Source organism: Anomaloglossus baeobatrachus, chromosome 3, assembly GCF_048569485.1.
Source record: "Anomaloglossus baeobatrachus isolate aAnoBae1 chromosome 3, aAnoBae1.hap1, whole genome shotgun sequence".
Taxonomy (NCBI): Eukaryota; Metazoa; Chordata; class Amphibia; order Anura; family Aromobatidae; genus Anomaloglossus; species Anomaloglossus baeobatrachus.
The window spans coordinates 53,829,664-53,842,826 of NC_134355.1; the positions used below are offsets into that span (position 1 = coordinate 53,829,664).

A 13,163-nucleotide genomic window follows, 5' to 3' on the forward strand; every position below is an offset into this window, starting at 1 on the left:
TCGGATGCACTCTTTGTCCTTGTCGCTGGTCAGCGTAAAGGGTCGCAAGCTTCCAAATCCACCCTTGCGCGTTGGATCAAGGAACCAATTCTTCACACCTACCGTTCTGCTGGGCTTCCGATTCCATCAGGACTGAAGGCCCATTCTACCAGAGCCGTGGGTGCGTCCTGGGCATTACGGCACCAGGCTACGGCTCAGCAGGTGTGCCAGGCGGCTACCTGGTCGAGTCTGCACACTTTTACCAAGCATTATCAGGTGCATACCTACGCTTCGGCGGATGCCGGCCTAGGTAGACAAGTCCTTCAGGCGGCGGTGGCTCACCTGTAGGAAAGGGCTGTTTGACGGCCCTATCACGAGGTATTCTTTTACCCACCCAGGGACTGCTTTTGGACGTCCCAATTGTCTGGGTCTCCCAATTAGGAGCGACAAAGAAGAAGGGAATTTTGTTTACTTACCGTAAATTCCTTTTCTTCTAGCTCCAATTGGGAGACCCAGCACCCGCCCTGTTTTTCTTAGGGAGTTTGTTTTTTTCGGGTGCACATGTTGTTCATGTTGAACAGTTCAGTTCTCCGAGGTTGTTTCTCGGGTTGAATTTGTATTTAAAACAGTTATTGGCTTTCCTCCTTCTTGCTTTTGCACTAAAACTGAGGAGCCCGTGATCCCACGGGGGGTGTATAGCCAGAAGGGGAGGGGCCTTACACTTTTAAGTGTAGTACTTTGTGTGGCCTCCGGAGGCAGTAGCTATACACCCAATTGTCTGGGTCTCCCAATTGGAGCTAGAAGAAAAGGAATTTACGGTAAGTAAACAAAATTCCCTTCTTCTTCAGTCCGGATTGGAAAAGGGTTTGTCACTCGGCTCCCTTAAGGGACAAGTCTCTGCGCTCTCTGTGTTTTTTTCAGAAGCGCCTGGCCAGATTTCCACAGGTACGCACGTTCCTGCAGGGGGTTTGTCACATCGTTCCTCCTTACAAACGTCCGTTGGAACCCTGGGATCTGAACAGAGTGCTGATGGTTCTTCAGAAACCACCGTTCGAGCCAATGAGGGATATTTCTCTCGCACGCCTTTTGCAGAAAGTGGTTTTCCTAGTAGCAGTCACTTCACTTTGGAGAGTGTCTGAGCTCGCAGCTCTGTCATGCAAAGCCCCCCTCCTGGTGTTTCACCAGGACAAGGTGGTTCTGCGTCCGGTTCCGGAATTTCTCCCTAAGGTGGTATCCCCCTTTCATCTCAATCAGGATACCTCCTTACCCTCTTTTTGTCCTCATCCAGTTCACCAATGTGAAAAGGATTTGCACTTGTTAGATCTGGTGAGAGCACTCAGACTCTACATTTCTCGTACGGTGCCCCTGCGCCGCTCGGATGCACTCTTTGTCCTTGTCGCTGGCCAGCGTAAAGGGACACAAGCTTCCAAATCAACCCTGGCTCGGTGGATCAAGGAACCAATTCTCGAAGCTTACCGTTCTGCCGGGCTTCCGGTTCCCTCAGGGCTGAAGGCCCATTCTACCAGAGCCGTGGGTGCGTCCTGGGCTTTGAGGCACCAGGCTACGGCTCAGCAGGTGTGTCAGGCGGCTACCTGGTCGAGCCTGCACACTTTCACGAAACACTATCAGGTGCATACCTATGCTTCGGCAGATGCCAGCCTAGGTAGGCGAGTCCTTCAGGCGGCGGTTGCCCACCTGTAGGACGGAGCCGTTACGGCTCTATTATGAGGTATTATTTACCCACCCAGGGACTGCTTTTGGACGTCCCAATTGTCTGGGTCTCCCAATGGAGCGACAAAGAAGAAGGGAATTTTGTTTACTTACCGTAAATTCCTTTTCTTCTAGCTCCAATTGGGAGACCCAGCACCCGCCCCTGTTTTTTTGTGTACACATGTTGTTCATGTTGAATGGTTTCAGTTCTCCGATATTCCTTCGGATTGAATTTACTTTAAACCAGTTTATAATTTTTTTCCTCCTTCTTGCTTTTGCACCAAAACTGAGGAGCCCGTGGGAGCACGGGGGGTGTATAGGCAGAAGGGGAGGGGCTTTACACTTTTAGTGTAATACTTTGTGCGGCCTCCGGAGGCATAACCTATACACCCAATTGTCTGGGTCTCCCAATTGGAGCTAGAAGAAAAGGAATTTACGGTAAGTAAACAAAATTCCCTTCATCCTTCTCCCCTTTTTTCCCATTTTAAAAATAAATTAATAAAAAAAAATAATAATTTGCTTGGTTTTTTTTAAGCCGCATGGTAAAAGCTGTAAAACAAATTGAAAGGTGTTTGGGTTTTTTTGTTGCACCACAAAAATGCAATAAAACATGATTAAAAGATATTATATACCCCAATGAAAACGTCGGCTCACCTCACAAAAAACACAGGTCAATCAACAAAAAAATGAAAAAATGGCGACCCAAACATTTTTATTTCTTTGTCGCTCCATTGGGAGACCCAGACAATTGGGTGTATAGCTTCTGCCTCCGGAGGCCACACAAAGTATTACACTTTAAAAAGTGTAACCCCTCCCCTCTGCCTATACACCCTCCCGTGGACCACGGGCTCCTCAGTTTTATGCTTTGTGTGGAAGGAGGCACACATCCACTCATGCATTCTTATACTTAGTTATGTCGGTTGGAAGAAAAGAGGGCCCCCACGGGGCCCCCGGCATGTTCCCTTCTCACCCCACTATGTCGGCGGTGTTGTTAAGGTTGAGGTACCCATTGCGGGTACGGAGGCTGGAGCCACATGCCGTCTCCTTCACCATCCCTTATGCGGCTCTGGGAGAAGTGGGATCCAGAGCGGTCATCCATTTGCTGGGACCGTGCTCCATCCGCAGCCCCTGGTGGAACCTGCCGGACCGGAGCCTCTTCAACCTCAGGGACCGGGCCCTGCAACTTAAAGGTACTCTGTGTCCCCATAGGGGACTGTGCAGGGAGCGCACCTTCTTCCCGGAAGCTGCGGTAGTTGTGAAATTGAGGAGGCCGGTGGACTTCCGCGCCGACCGTCCCTGCTTGTCGGGCGCGGCCTCAAATTTAGTCCCCGGCTTCACCGCGGCCTAGTCGCGAAAATCCCGCCCCGGGCCTGCCTGTCAGGGGTAAGGGCGGGATTACCGACATGACGTCGGATGTGAGGGCTGGAGCATCCTGCATGTCTTCCTCCCCCCTCACTGACCACTGTGGGGACCCCAGATTCCCGCTCTTTGCTGGCGCCGCCCTCGGCCCCACTCCTCCCCTGAGAGCTCCGGCGGCCATTTTCTGGCATTCTGCCGGTGGATGCTTCTCAGTGAAGCAGCTCTGTAGCTCCGGGGGATACACGACAGGGAATCTGGAGGACACACTCTGCTCGTTAGCGGTCGGTAAGCCACACCGGTCACCCGGTGCTGGTCCCCCTAGGGTGCCGGAATAGATACATATATATATATATATATATATAATAGATATATATATCTGTTCGGTCAGGCTGTATACCCTTTTCCCATATACCCTCAGTGGTCACTCTCCTAGGAGACAACATCATGTCGTCCACAAGGAGCAAAGCTACTAAGGCACAGGTTTTTTTTGCGGCCTCTTGTGGGGCTATGTTACCTGCGGGTTCCACCTACCCTCACTGTGAGCAATGCTCGACTCCTGCCTCGCTTGCTCAGCCGGAGCCTCGGGCACTGGTGGGCCCCTCGGCTCATGTAGACCCCCTGCTCCCCCTGAGCAGGCTGCAGGGACAGAGTCACCGGTGTTGGCCTCTTTTGCTGAGAAACTCTCTGTCACTTTCCCAATCCATTGCACTGTCTATGGACAAATGGTCTTCTAAACTCCTTGAGGCATTGCAGTCCAGACCGGACCTTCCACAGGCCCCGGCCCCTGTTAGCTTGTCTCCTCCAGGCCCCTCTCGGTCCACGCCGCAGCGCGCTCCCAGGTTGGCCCCTAGGTCTCAGGCGGAGGACTCCTGCCCGGACCGCAGTCCCAGACCGGCTAAGCGGTCTCGCTGGGACTCTTCCCCGACTTCCTCACGCTGCTCGGGATCCCAGCTTGAGGACTCTCAGGAAGACGAGGCGGACGTGGGAGCTCAGGGCTCTGACCCTGACTTCGCCCTTAACCTTGATACACCTGAGGGGGACGCCTTAGTAAATGATCTTATCTCGTCCATCAACCAGGTGTTGGATCTCTCACCGCCGCCTCCTCCAGTAGAGGAGTCGGCGTCTCAGCAGGAGAAACACCAGTTTCGGTTCCCCAAATGTACGCGCACGCGTTACCCCTTTCCATCTGAAGTCGTTAAGGGTTGGGCTCACTCTCCCAAGGTGGATCCTCCAGTCTCCAGATTGGCTGCTAGGTCCGTTGTGTCTGTTGCAGATGGCTCATCCCTGAAGGATGCCACTGACAGGCAGATAGAGCTTCTGGTGAAGTCCATCTATGAGGCCACGGGCGCGTCTTTCGCCCCGGCCTTTGCGGCTGTGTGGGCTCTCCAAGCAATCTCGGCATGTCTGTCTGAGATTAATGCTGTCACACGGAATTCTGCTCTGCATGTTTCGTCTTTGACCTCTCAGGCATCAGCCTTTTCGTCCTACGCCATGAACGCCGTCCTGGACTCCACTAGCCGTACGGCTGTAGCATCTGCTAACTCCGTGGCAGTCCGCAGGGCCATGTGGCTGCGCGAATGAAAAGCAGACTCGGCTTCCAAGAGGTTCTTAACTGGTTTGCCTTTTTCTGGCGACCGTTTGTTTGGCGAACGATTGGATGATATTATTAAGGAATCCAAGGGAAAGGACTCGTCCTTACCCCAGTCCAAACCTAAGAGACCTCAGCAGAGAAAAATCCAATCGAGGTTTCGGTCCTTTCGTCCCTCCGCCAAGCCCCAATCCTCTTCGTCCAACAGGCCGGAGAAAGGCCAGAGGAACTCCTAGGCGTGGCGGTCCAAGTCACGCCCCCAAAAGGCCGCAGGAGGCACTGCCTCCAAGACTGCCTCCTCATGACTCTCGGCCTCCCCTAGCCGCATCCTCGGTCGGTGGCAGGCTCTCCCGCTTTGGCGACGCCTGGTGGCCACATGTTCAAGACCGATGGGTGAGAGACATTCTGTCTCATGATTACAGGATAGAGTTCAGCTCTCGTCCTGCGGTTCGTTTCTTCAGAACCTCTCCGCCCCCCGATCAGGCCGACGCACTTTTTCAGGCAGTGGATGCTCTAAAGATAGAAGGAGTTGTGATCCCCGTTCCCCTTCAGGAATGTTGTCGCGGATTTTACTCCAACTTGTTCGTGGTGCCAAAAAAGGATGGGTCATTCCGTCCCGTTCTGGACCTCAAGCTCAACAGACATGTGAGAACCAGACGGTTTCGGATGGAATCTCTCCGCTCGGTCATCGCCTCGATGTCACAAGGAGACTTCCTAGCATCGATCGATATCAAGGATGCTTATCTCCATGTACCGATCGCACCCGAACATCAACGTTTCCTGCGTTTCGCCATCGGGGACGAACACCTTCAGTTCGTGGCATTGCCTTTCGGCCTGGCGACAGCCCCACGGGTTTTCACCAAAGTCATGGCTTCCGTCGTGGCGGTCCTGCACTCTCAGGGCCACTCGGTGATCCCCTACTTGGACGATCTCCTAGTCAGGGCCCCTTCTCGGGTGGCGTGTCAACAAAGCCTTACCGTCGCTCTGGCGACTCTCCAGCAGTTCGGGTGGATCATCAACTTCCCGAAATCCAAGTTGACACCGACCCAATCACTGACTTACCTCGGGATGAAGTTTCATACCCAGCAAGCGTTAGTCAAGCTACCGAGCAACAAACAGCTTTCTCTGCAGGCCGGGGTGCAATCACTTCTTCGGAGTCAGTCACACCCCTTAAGGCGCCTCATGCACTTCCTGGGGAAGATGGTGGCAGCTATAGAGGCAGTGCCGTTCGCGCAATTCCATCTACGGCCACTCCAATGGGACATTCTCCGCAAATGGGACAAGAGTGCGGCTTCCCTCGACAAGAACGTCTCTTTCCCTTGCAACCAAAACATCACTTCAGTGGTGGCTCCTACCCACATCTGTCGTGGGGAAAATCCTTCCTACCCCCAACCTGGGCTGTGGTCACCACGGACGCGAGCCTGTCAGGTTGGGGAGCGGTTTTTCTCCACCACAGGGCTCAGGGAACCTGGACTCCGATAGAATCGTCCCTTCAGATCAATATTCTGGAGATAAGGGCAGTATATCTAGCCCTATTGGCTTTCCATCGGTGGCTGGAGGGCAGGCAGATCCGTATCCAGTCGGACAACGCCACTGCCGTCGCCTACATCAACCACCAAGGCGGCACTCGCAGTCGTCAGGCCTTTCAGGAAGTCAGGCGGATTCTGCAGTGGGTGGAAGCCACAGCCTCCACGATCTCCGCAGTTTACATCCCGGCGTAGAAAACTGGGAAGCAGATTTTCTCAGTCGTCAGGGCATGGACGCGGGGGAATGGTCTCTGCACCCAGATGTGTTTCGAGAGATCTGTCGCCGCTGGGGAACGCCGGACGTCGATCTCATGGCGTCACGGCACAACAACAAGGTCCCGGCCTTCATGGCACGGTCTCAGGATCACAGTGCTCTGGCGGCGGACGCGTTAGTCCAGGATTGGTCGCAGTTTCGACTGCCTTATGTGTTTCCCCCTCTGGCGATGCTGCCCAGAGTACTACGCAAGATCAGGTCCGACTGCCGTCGCGCCATTCTCGTCGCTCCAGACTGGCCGAGGCGGTCGTGGTATCCGGATCTGTGGCATCTCACAGTGGGTCAACCGTGGGCACTTCCAGACCGCCCAGACTTGCTGTCACAAGGCCCGTTTTTCCATCTGAATTCTGTGGCCCTCAACCTGACTGTGTGGCCACTGAGTCCTGGCTCCTAGCGTCTTCAGGGTTATCTCAGGATGTCATTGCCACCATGAGACAAGCCAGGAAGCCAACGTCCGCCAAGATCTATTACAGGTCTTGGCAAATCTTCCTATCATGGTGCGCTGTTAACGGTTTTCCTCCATGGCCGTTTGCCTTACCCACTTTTCTTTCATTCCTTCAATCTGGAATGGACAAGGGTTTGTCCCTCGGCTCTCTCAAGGGCCAAGTATCGGCGCTCTCTGTGTTTTTTCAAAAACGTCTAGCCAGGCTTCCGCAGGTCCGCACGTTCCTGCAGGGGGTTTGCCACATGGTCCCACCTTACAAACGTCCGCTGGAACCCTGGGATCTTAACAGGGTGCTAACGGCTCTTCAAAAACCACCTTAATTAAATTAATTAATTGTGATTAAAAATCTCGCTGTCAACTGGAGAAATACTAATATTCCATCTATACATGAAGTAATAGAAAGAATTTCCTCTCACAATCTTTACGAATTTAAGTTTGCTTTGAAAGATAGATTATATGATAAGTACTCGGTGAGATGGAATCTTTGGTCAAAGAAGTTCAATCCCAATCTTATTATATTAAATCCTTGAGTTAGTGGAACTACTAGCTATAAAAATGATTTAATTATATTCTCCGTCTTTTTTATTCTAATAGTTACGTTTAGCAATTTATGTGTTAAGAGATTCAGTTTAAATTTTCAGCCAAAACTCTACTATAACTCTAGTTTACCTTTTACTTTAATCATATAACCTTTCCCTCTCCCCCCCCCTTTCTTTTTTTTTTTTTTTTTGTTTTCCCCCTTTCCCGTGCTCCACTTTTTCTATTTCAAAAATTGAATGTTAATTTAACTTTAGATTGTAATTTGACTAATTGTTGTTAAGTTTTACTGTGTGAACAATTTGTTTTGTTTGAACCAAAATTTTAAAATAAAAAAAATATGTAAACAAAAAACACCTTTCGAGCCGCTGAGGGATGTCTCTCTCTCACGTCTTTCGCAGAAGGTGGCCTTCCTAGTGGCAGTCACATCACTTCGGAGAGTGTCTGAGCTGGCAGCGCTGTCATGCAAAGCCCCCTTCCTGGTTTTTCACCAGGATAAGGTAGTTCTGCGTCCTGTCCCGGAATTTCTCCCTAAGGTGGTATCCCCTTTTCATCTCAATCAGGATATCTCCTTGCCTTCATTTTGCCCTAATCCAATTCACCAGTGTGAAAAGGATTTGCACTCATTAGATCTGGTGAGAGCACTCCGACTCTACGTGTCTCGCACGGCGCCCCTGCGCCGTTCAGATGCGCTCTTTGTCCTTGTCGCTGGCCAGCGTAAGGGCTCTCAGGCCTCCAAGTCAACCTTGGCTCGGTGGATCAAGGAACCGATTCTCAAGGCCTACCGTTCTTCCGGGCTTCCGCTCCCTTCAGGGCTGAAAGCCCATTCTACCAGAGCCGTGGGTGCGTCCTGGGCATTGCGGCACCGGGCTATGGCTCAGCAGGTGTGTCAGGCAGCTACCTGGTCTAGTCTGCACACTTTCACGAAACACTATCTAGTGCATACCTATGCTTCGGCAGACGCCAGTCTAGGTAGGCGAGTCCTTCAGGCGGCGGTTGCCCACCTGTAAGAGGGGGCCGTTTTCGGCTCTTTTTATTGAGGTATTCTTTTACCCACCCAGGGACTGCTTTTGGACGTCCCAATTGTCTGGGTCTCCCAATGGAGCGACAAAGAAGAAGGGAATTTTGTTTACTTACCGTAAATTCCTTTTCTTCTAGCTCCTATTGGGAGACCCAGCACCCGCCCCTGTACCCTTCGGGCTGGTTGTTCTTTTGTGTACACATGTTGTTCATGTTGAATTGTTCTTTTGGTTCATGGTTTTCAGTTCTCCGAACATCCTTCGGATTGAATTTACCCTAGACCAATTTATAAGTTTTCTCCTTCCTGCTTTTGCACCAAAACTGAGGAGCCCATGGTCCACGGGAGGGTGTATAGGCAGAGGGGAGGGGTTACACTTTTAAAGTGTAATACTTTGTGTGGCCTCCGGAGGCAGAAGCTATACACCCAATTGTCTGGGTCTCCCAATAGGAGCTAGAAGAAAAGGAATTTACAATAAGTAAACAAAATTCCCTTTTTTTTAATTTTTTTTTTTTTTTTTTTTTACACATTTCAATTTTTTTTCCCAGCACTAAAGTAAAAAAAACAAACAAACCAACAAAACAATAAAAATAAATTATCATCACTATAATTGTACTGAACAGGAAAAATTTTATAACCAGGTCATTTTTTACTGCATAAGGAGCGTCATAAAAACAAAAAAAAAAAATATAGCGGAATTGTGTTTTTATTTTCATCTTTTCAGCTCACTTGGAATTTTTTTCCCTGTTTTTCTTACATTATATGGTAAAGTAAATTGTATAAAAGTAAAACGCAAGGAAAAAATAGACAGTAAAGAAGCCCAGCCTGTAGGTGGCGCTGCAGCCCCTCTCAGCAGCGTCGTCCCCTCCGGAGCAGCAATCAGAATGTTTTCTGACATTTTAGTGAGGAATGTTGCTTCTTCTTACGTCTGTCGATTGTTTTATTATATAATGTCTTTATTGCTTTTTCTATGACTTTTCTTTGTTATCTTACAGGACGTTTTCTATAGTACTTGTCCTCGACCTCTCCAAGCCTAACGAGCTGTGGCACACAATGGACAGCCTGTTACAGGTCACCAGGAAGCGTGTGGATAAAGTTGTCGCAGATATTGGGAAATCTAATTCCAAGTCGGCTAATCAAATAACGCAGAACATTTGGAGGACGGTTGCCAACAACCATCCTGTAGGTGTCCAGAATGTGGCTGTCATTAAAAAGATTTACGTGACTTAAAGGCGTATTCTCATCTTCTACGTCTGTTACATAGCCATAGGATATGATATACGTGTATAATATATGAGGCTATCATTATTGGACCTGTCATCTACTATACAGTAATGACGTATCCTGTGGATATGCTACAAATGGACCAGATACTGTAGAGTTGGTGCAAATCGATTCGTAGGACCCGACCCAGTCTCCACGTCAATAATCTGTGGCCGTTGAGCATCCTCCTACCTGCCAGCATTCACCAATCTCCTCTTGATTAGTTGGTCTGGGGCGACATTACGCCATAACTGTGAAATCGAGCCAGGCTGGCCAGTCAAAAGTAGAGCCAAGGATGCCGTCAAGTAAGGGGCGGATGTCAGGGTACCTTCCAGCGGCAACACATTATCAAGTCAAACCACCTCTTTCAGATATTATATGTTATCCATAGCATCCACACAGATCCATTTAATTGAAGAGTTGGTCCAGGATTAGAAATGATGGCTTCTTTCTTAAAAAAAAAAAAAAAAAGCACCACACCTGTCCACAGGTTGTGAGTGGTATTGCATCTAGACCTTATTCATTTCTGTGTTGCTGACCTGCAGTATCAGATACATCCATGTGTGGTGCTGACCTGCAGTATCAGACACATCCATGTGTGGTGCTGACCTGCAGTATCAGACACATCCATGTGTGGTGCTGACCTGCAGTATCAGACACATCCATGTGTGGTGCTGACCTGCAGTATCAGACACATCCATGTGTGGTGCTGACCACCTGCAGTATCAGATACATCCATGTGTTGTGCTGACCTGCAGTATCAGACACATCCATGTGTGGTGCTGACCTGCAGTATCAGACACATCCATGTGTTGTGCTGACCTGCAGTATCAGCAGACACATCCATGTGTGGTGCTGACCTGCAGTATCAGATACATCCATGTGTTGTGCTGACCTGCAGTATCAGATACATCCATGTGTTGTGCTGACCTGCAGTATCAGATACATCCATGTGTGGTGCTGACCTGCAGTATCAGACATATCCATGTGTGGTGCTGACCTGCAGTATCAGACACATCCATGTGTGGTGCTGACCTGCAGTATCAGATACATCCATGTGTTGTGCTGACCTGCAGTATCAGACACATCCATGTGTGGTGCTGACCTGCAGTATCAGACACATCCATGTGTGGTGCTGACCTGCAGTATCAGACACATCCATGTGTTGTGCTGACCTGCAGTATCAGCAGACACATCCATGTGTGGTGCTGACCTGCAGTATCAGATACATCCATGTGTTGTGCTGACCTGCAGTATCAGATACATCCATGTGTGGTGCTGACCTGCAGTATCAGACACACCCATGTGTTGTGCTGACCTGCAGTATCAGACACACCCATGTGTTGTGCTGACCTGCAGTATCAGATACATCCATGTGTGGTGCTGACCTGCAGTATCAGATACATCCATGTGTGGTGCTGACCTGCAGTATCAGACACATCCATGTGTTGTGCTGACCTGCAGTATCAGACACATCCATGTGTTGTGCTGACCTGCAGTATCAGATACATCCATGTGTGGTGCTGACCTGCAGTATCAGACACATCCATGTGTTGTGCTGACCTGCAGTATCAGATACATCCATGTGTGTTGCTGACCTGCAGTATCAGACACACCCATGTGTTGTGCTGACCTGCAGTATCAGACACATCCATGTGTTGTGCTGACCTGCAGTATCAGATACATCCATGTGTGTTGCTGACCTGCAGTATCAGACACATCCATGTGTTGTGCTGACCTGCAGTATCAGATACATCCATGTGTGTTGCTGACCTGCAGTATCAGACACACCCATGTGTTGTGCTGACCTGCAGTATCAGATACATCCATGTGTTGTGCTGACCTGCAGTATCAGATACATCCATGTGTTGTGCTGACCTGCAGTATCAGCAGACACATCCATGTGTGGTGCTGGCCTGCAGTATCAGACACATCCATGTGTGGTGCTGACCTGCAGTATCAGACACATCCATGTGTGGTGCGGTTCCTTAAATAAAGCACTCATGTTTTTGTGGTAAGCAATTTACTCAATTTATTAAAGGTCAGCCCATGATGACTGTTCAAACCAAGCACAGGCGCTAATGCATCATGGCAGGGCTGATCATTTAAATCACCTTCCCGCCTGCTTGTTTTCCCTCATTCTCCTCTCTTCCCCTTTTCTTTGATTGACAGCTCTGGCTTCATAGAGGCAGGGAAGGGAGGAGATAGATGGAGAACCAGTATATGGAAAGGTGCAGGTAAATGATCAGCGCCGCCATAATGCTCAAGCGCTTGTGCTTGGTTTGAACAGTCATTCTGTACTGACAGAGTTCTGTTAATGTTCTTTGGCTATCGCTTACTTTTCCACTAATCTTTAATTGTACTAAGACTTCTCATTTCCCATCCAAACAGGACAGAGAATTGATTGACCCCTTCCCATTGCCTTTATTAATCATTGGAAGCAAGTATGATATTTTCCAGGTAAGAAATTATATTTTTACCAAAAAGCAAACCTGTTAAAGGGAAAATGACAGCGGACAAATGCTCCCGAGCCACTGGTGGCGTGTATCAGACATTGTATGACTTCAGCCAGGTATGTTTGACCCTTAAATGCTGCGGTGACCAAGTGGCACGGGTGACTAGTCAGGTAGTCACATCCTCGGCGGCTTCTCCCCGCCCTCTCCCCTTGAGTGACAGGTGTCTCCGTATACACGCATGGAGAGATCTGTCAGTCACTGGCAGCATGCTGAAAAAAAGCCACCAGGGGCCGAGTCACACGGGGGACTAGTCAGACAGGCAGGTCCACAGCAGCATCTCCCCTCCCGGCAGGGGTCTCGCTATATACGCATAGACAGATCTGTCACTTACTTGCAGTGGGCTGTGAAAACCCACCAGTATCTGCCTGTCTAACTAGTCTCCCTTGTGGCTTTTTTTTTCTTCATCGTTCCTTATGGGAGACCCAAACCATGGGTGTATAGCTTCTGCCTCCGGAGGACACACAAAGTACTACACTCAAACGTGTAGCTCCTCCCTCCGGGCTATATACACCCCCTGGATGACAATCTAACCAGTTCAATGCTTTGTGTTCAGGAGGTCACACACACACATGCATTCTCTGATTTTTTCATTTTTATTTTGATTTTAAAGATTTGGAAGAAAAGCGGGTCCAGTCTGGACTCCCGGCATGTCCCTTCTCACCCCACTGTGTCGGCGGTGCTGTTAAGGTTGACTTTACAAGGCTGGAGCCTTCACATGCCGCGCTCCTTCACATCCTCTGGGTTGAAGTGGGAGCCGTCACGGTCCTCTCTGCTTGCAGAAGACCGGTCTCCATCCGCAGCCCTGTCTGGTTCCTGCTGGAAGGAGCGTTTAACCCCCCCTCAGGGACTGGCCCTGCGTCTCAAAAGCTAAGTATTGAGACGTTTTTCAGGGGTCCCGGGTACTTTTATTAGGGGGAAAGTATGTTTTTTTATCTTTACTGTAAATTC

General features: G+C 49.8%; 1 protein-coding gene across 1 annotated transcript in view; it reads left to right on the forward strand.

The window, feature by feature from the left end:
* DYNC2LI1 (dynein cytoplasmic 2 light intermediate chain 1) overlaps positions 1 to 13,163 on the forward strand; it is a 151,014-nt gene that overhangs the window by 39,459 nt on the left and 98,392 nt on the right. The window contains exons 6-7 of the mRNA XM_075338013.1: positions 9,432 to 9,618; positions 12,091 to 12,159. Coding sequence (XP_075194128.1) covers positions 9,432 to 9,618; positions 12,091 to 12,159 — 256 coding nt within the window. The remainder of the gene's footprint in view (positions 1 to 9,431; positions 9,619 to 12,090; positions 12,160 to 13,163) is intronic.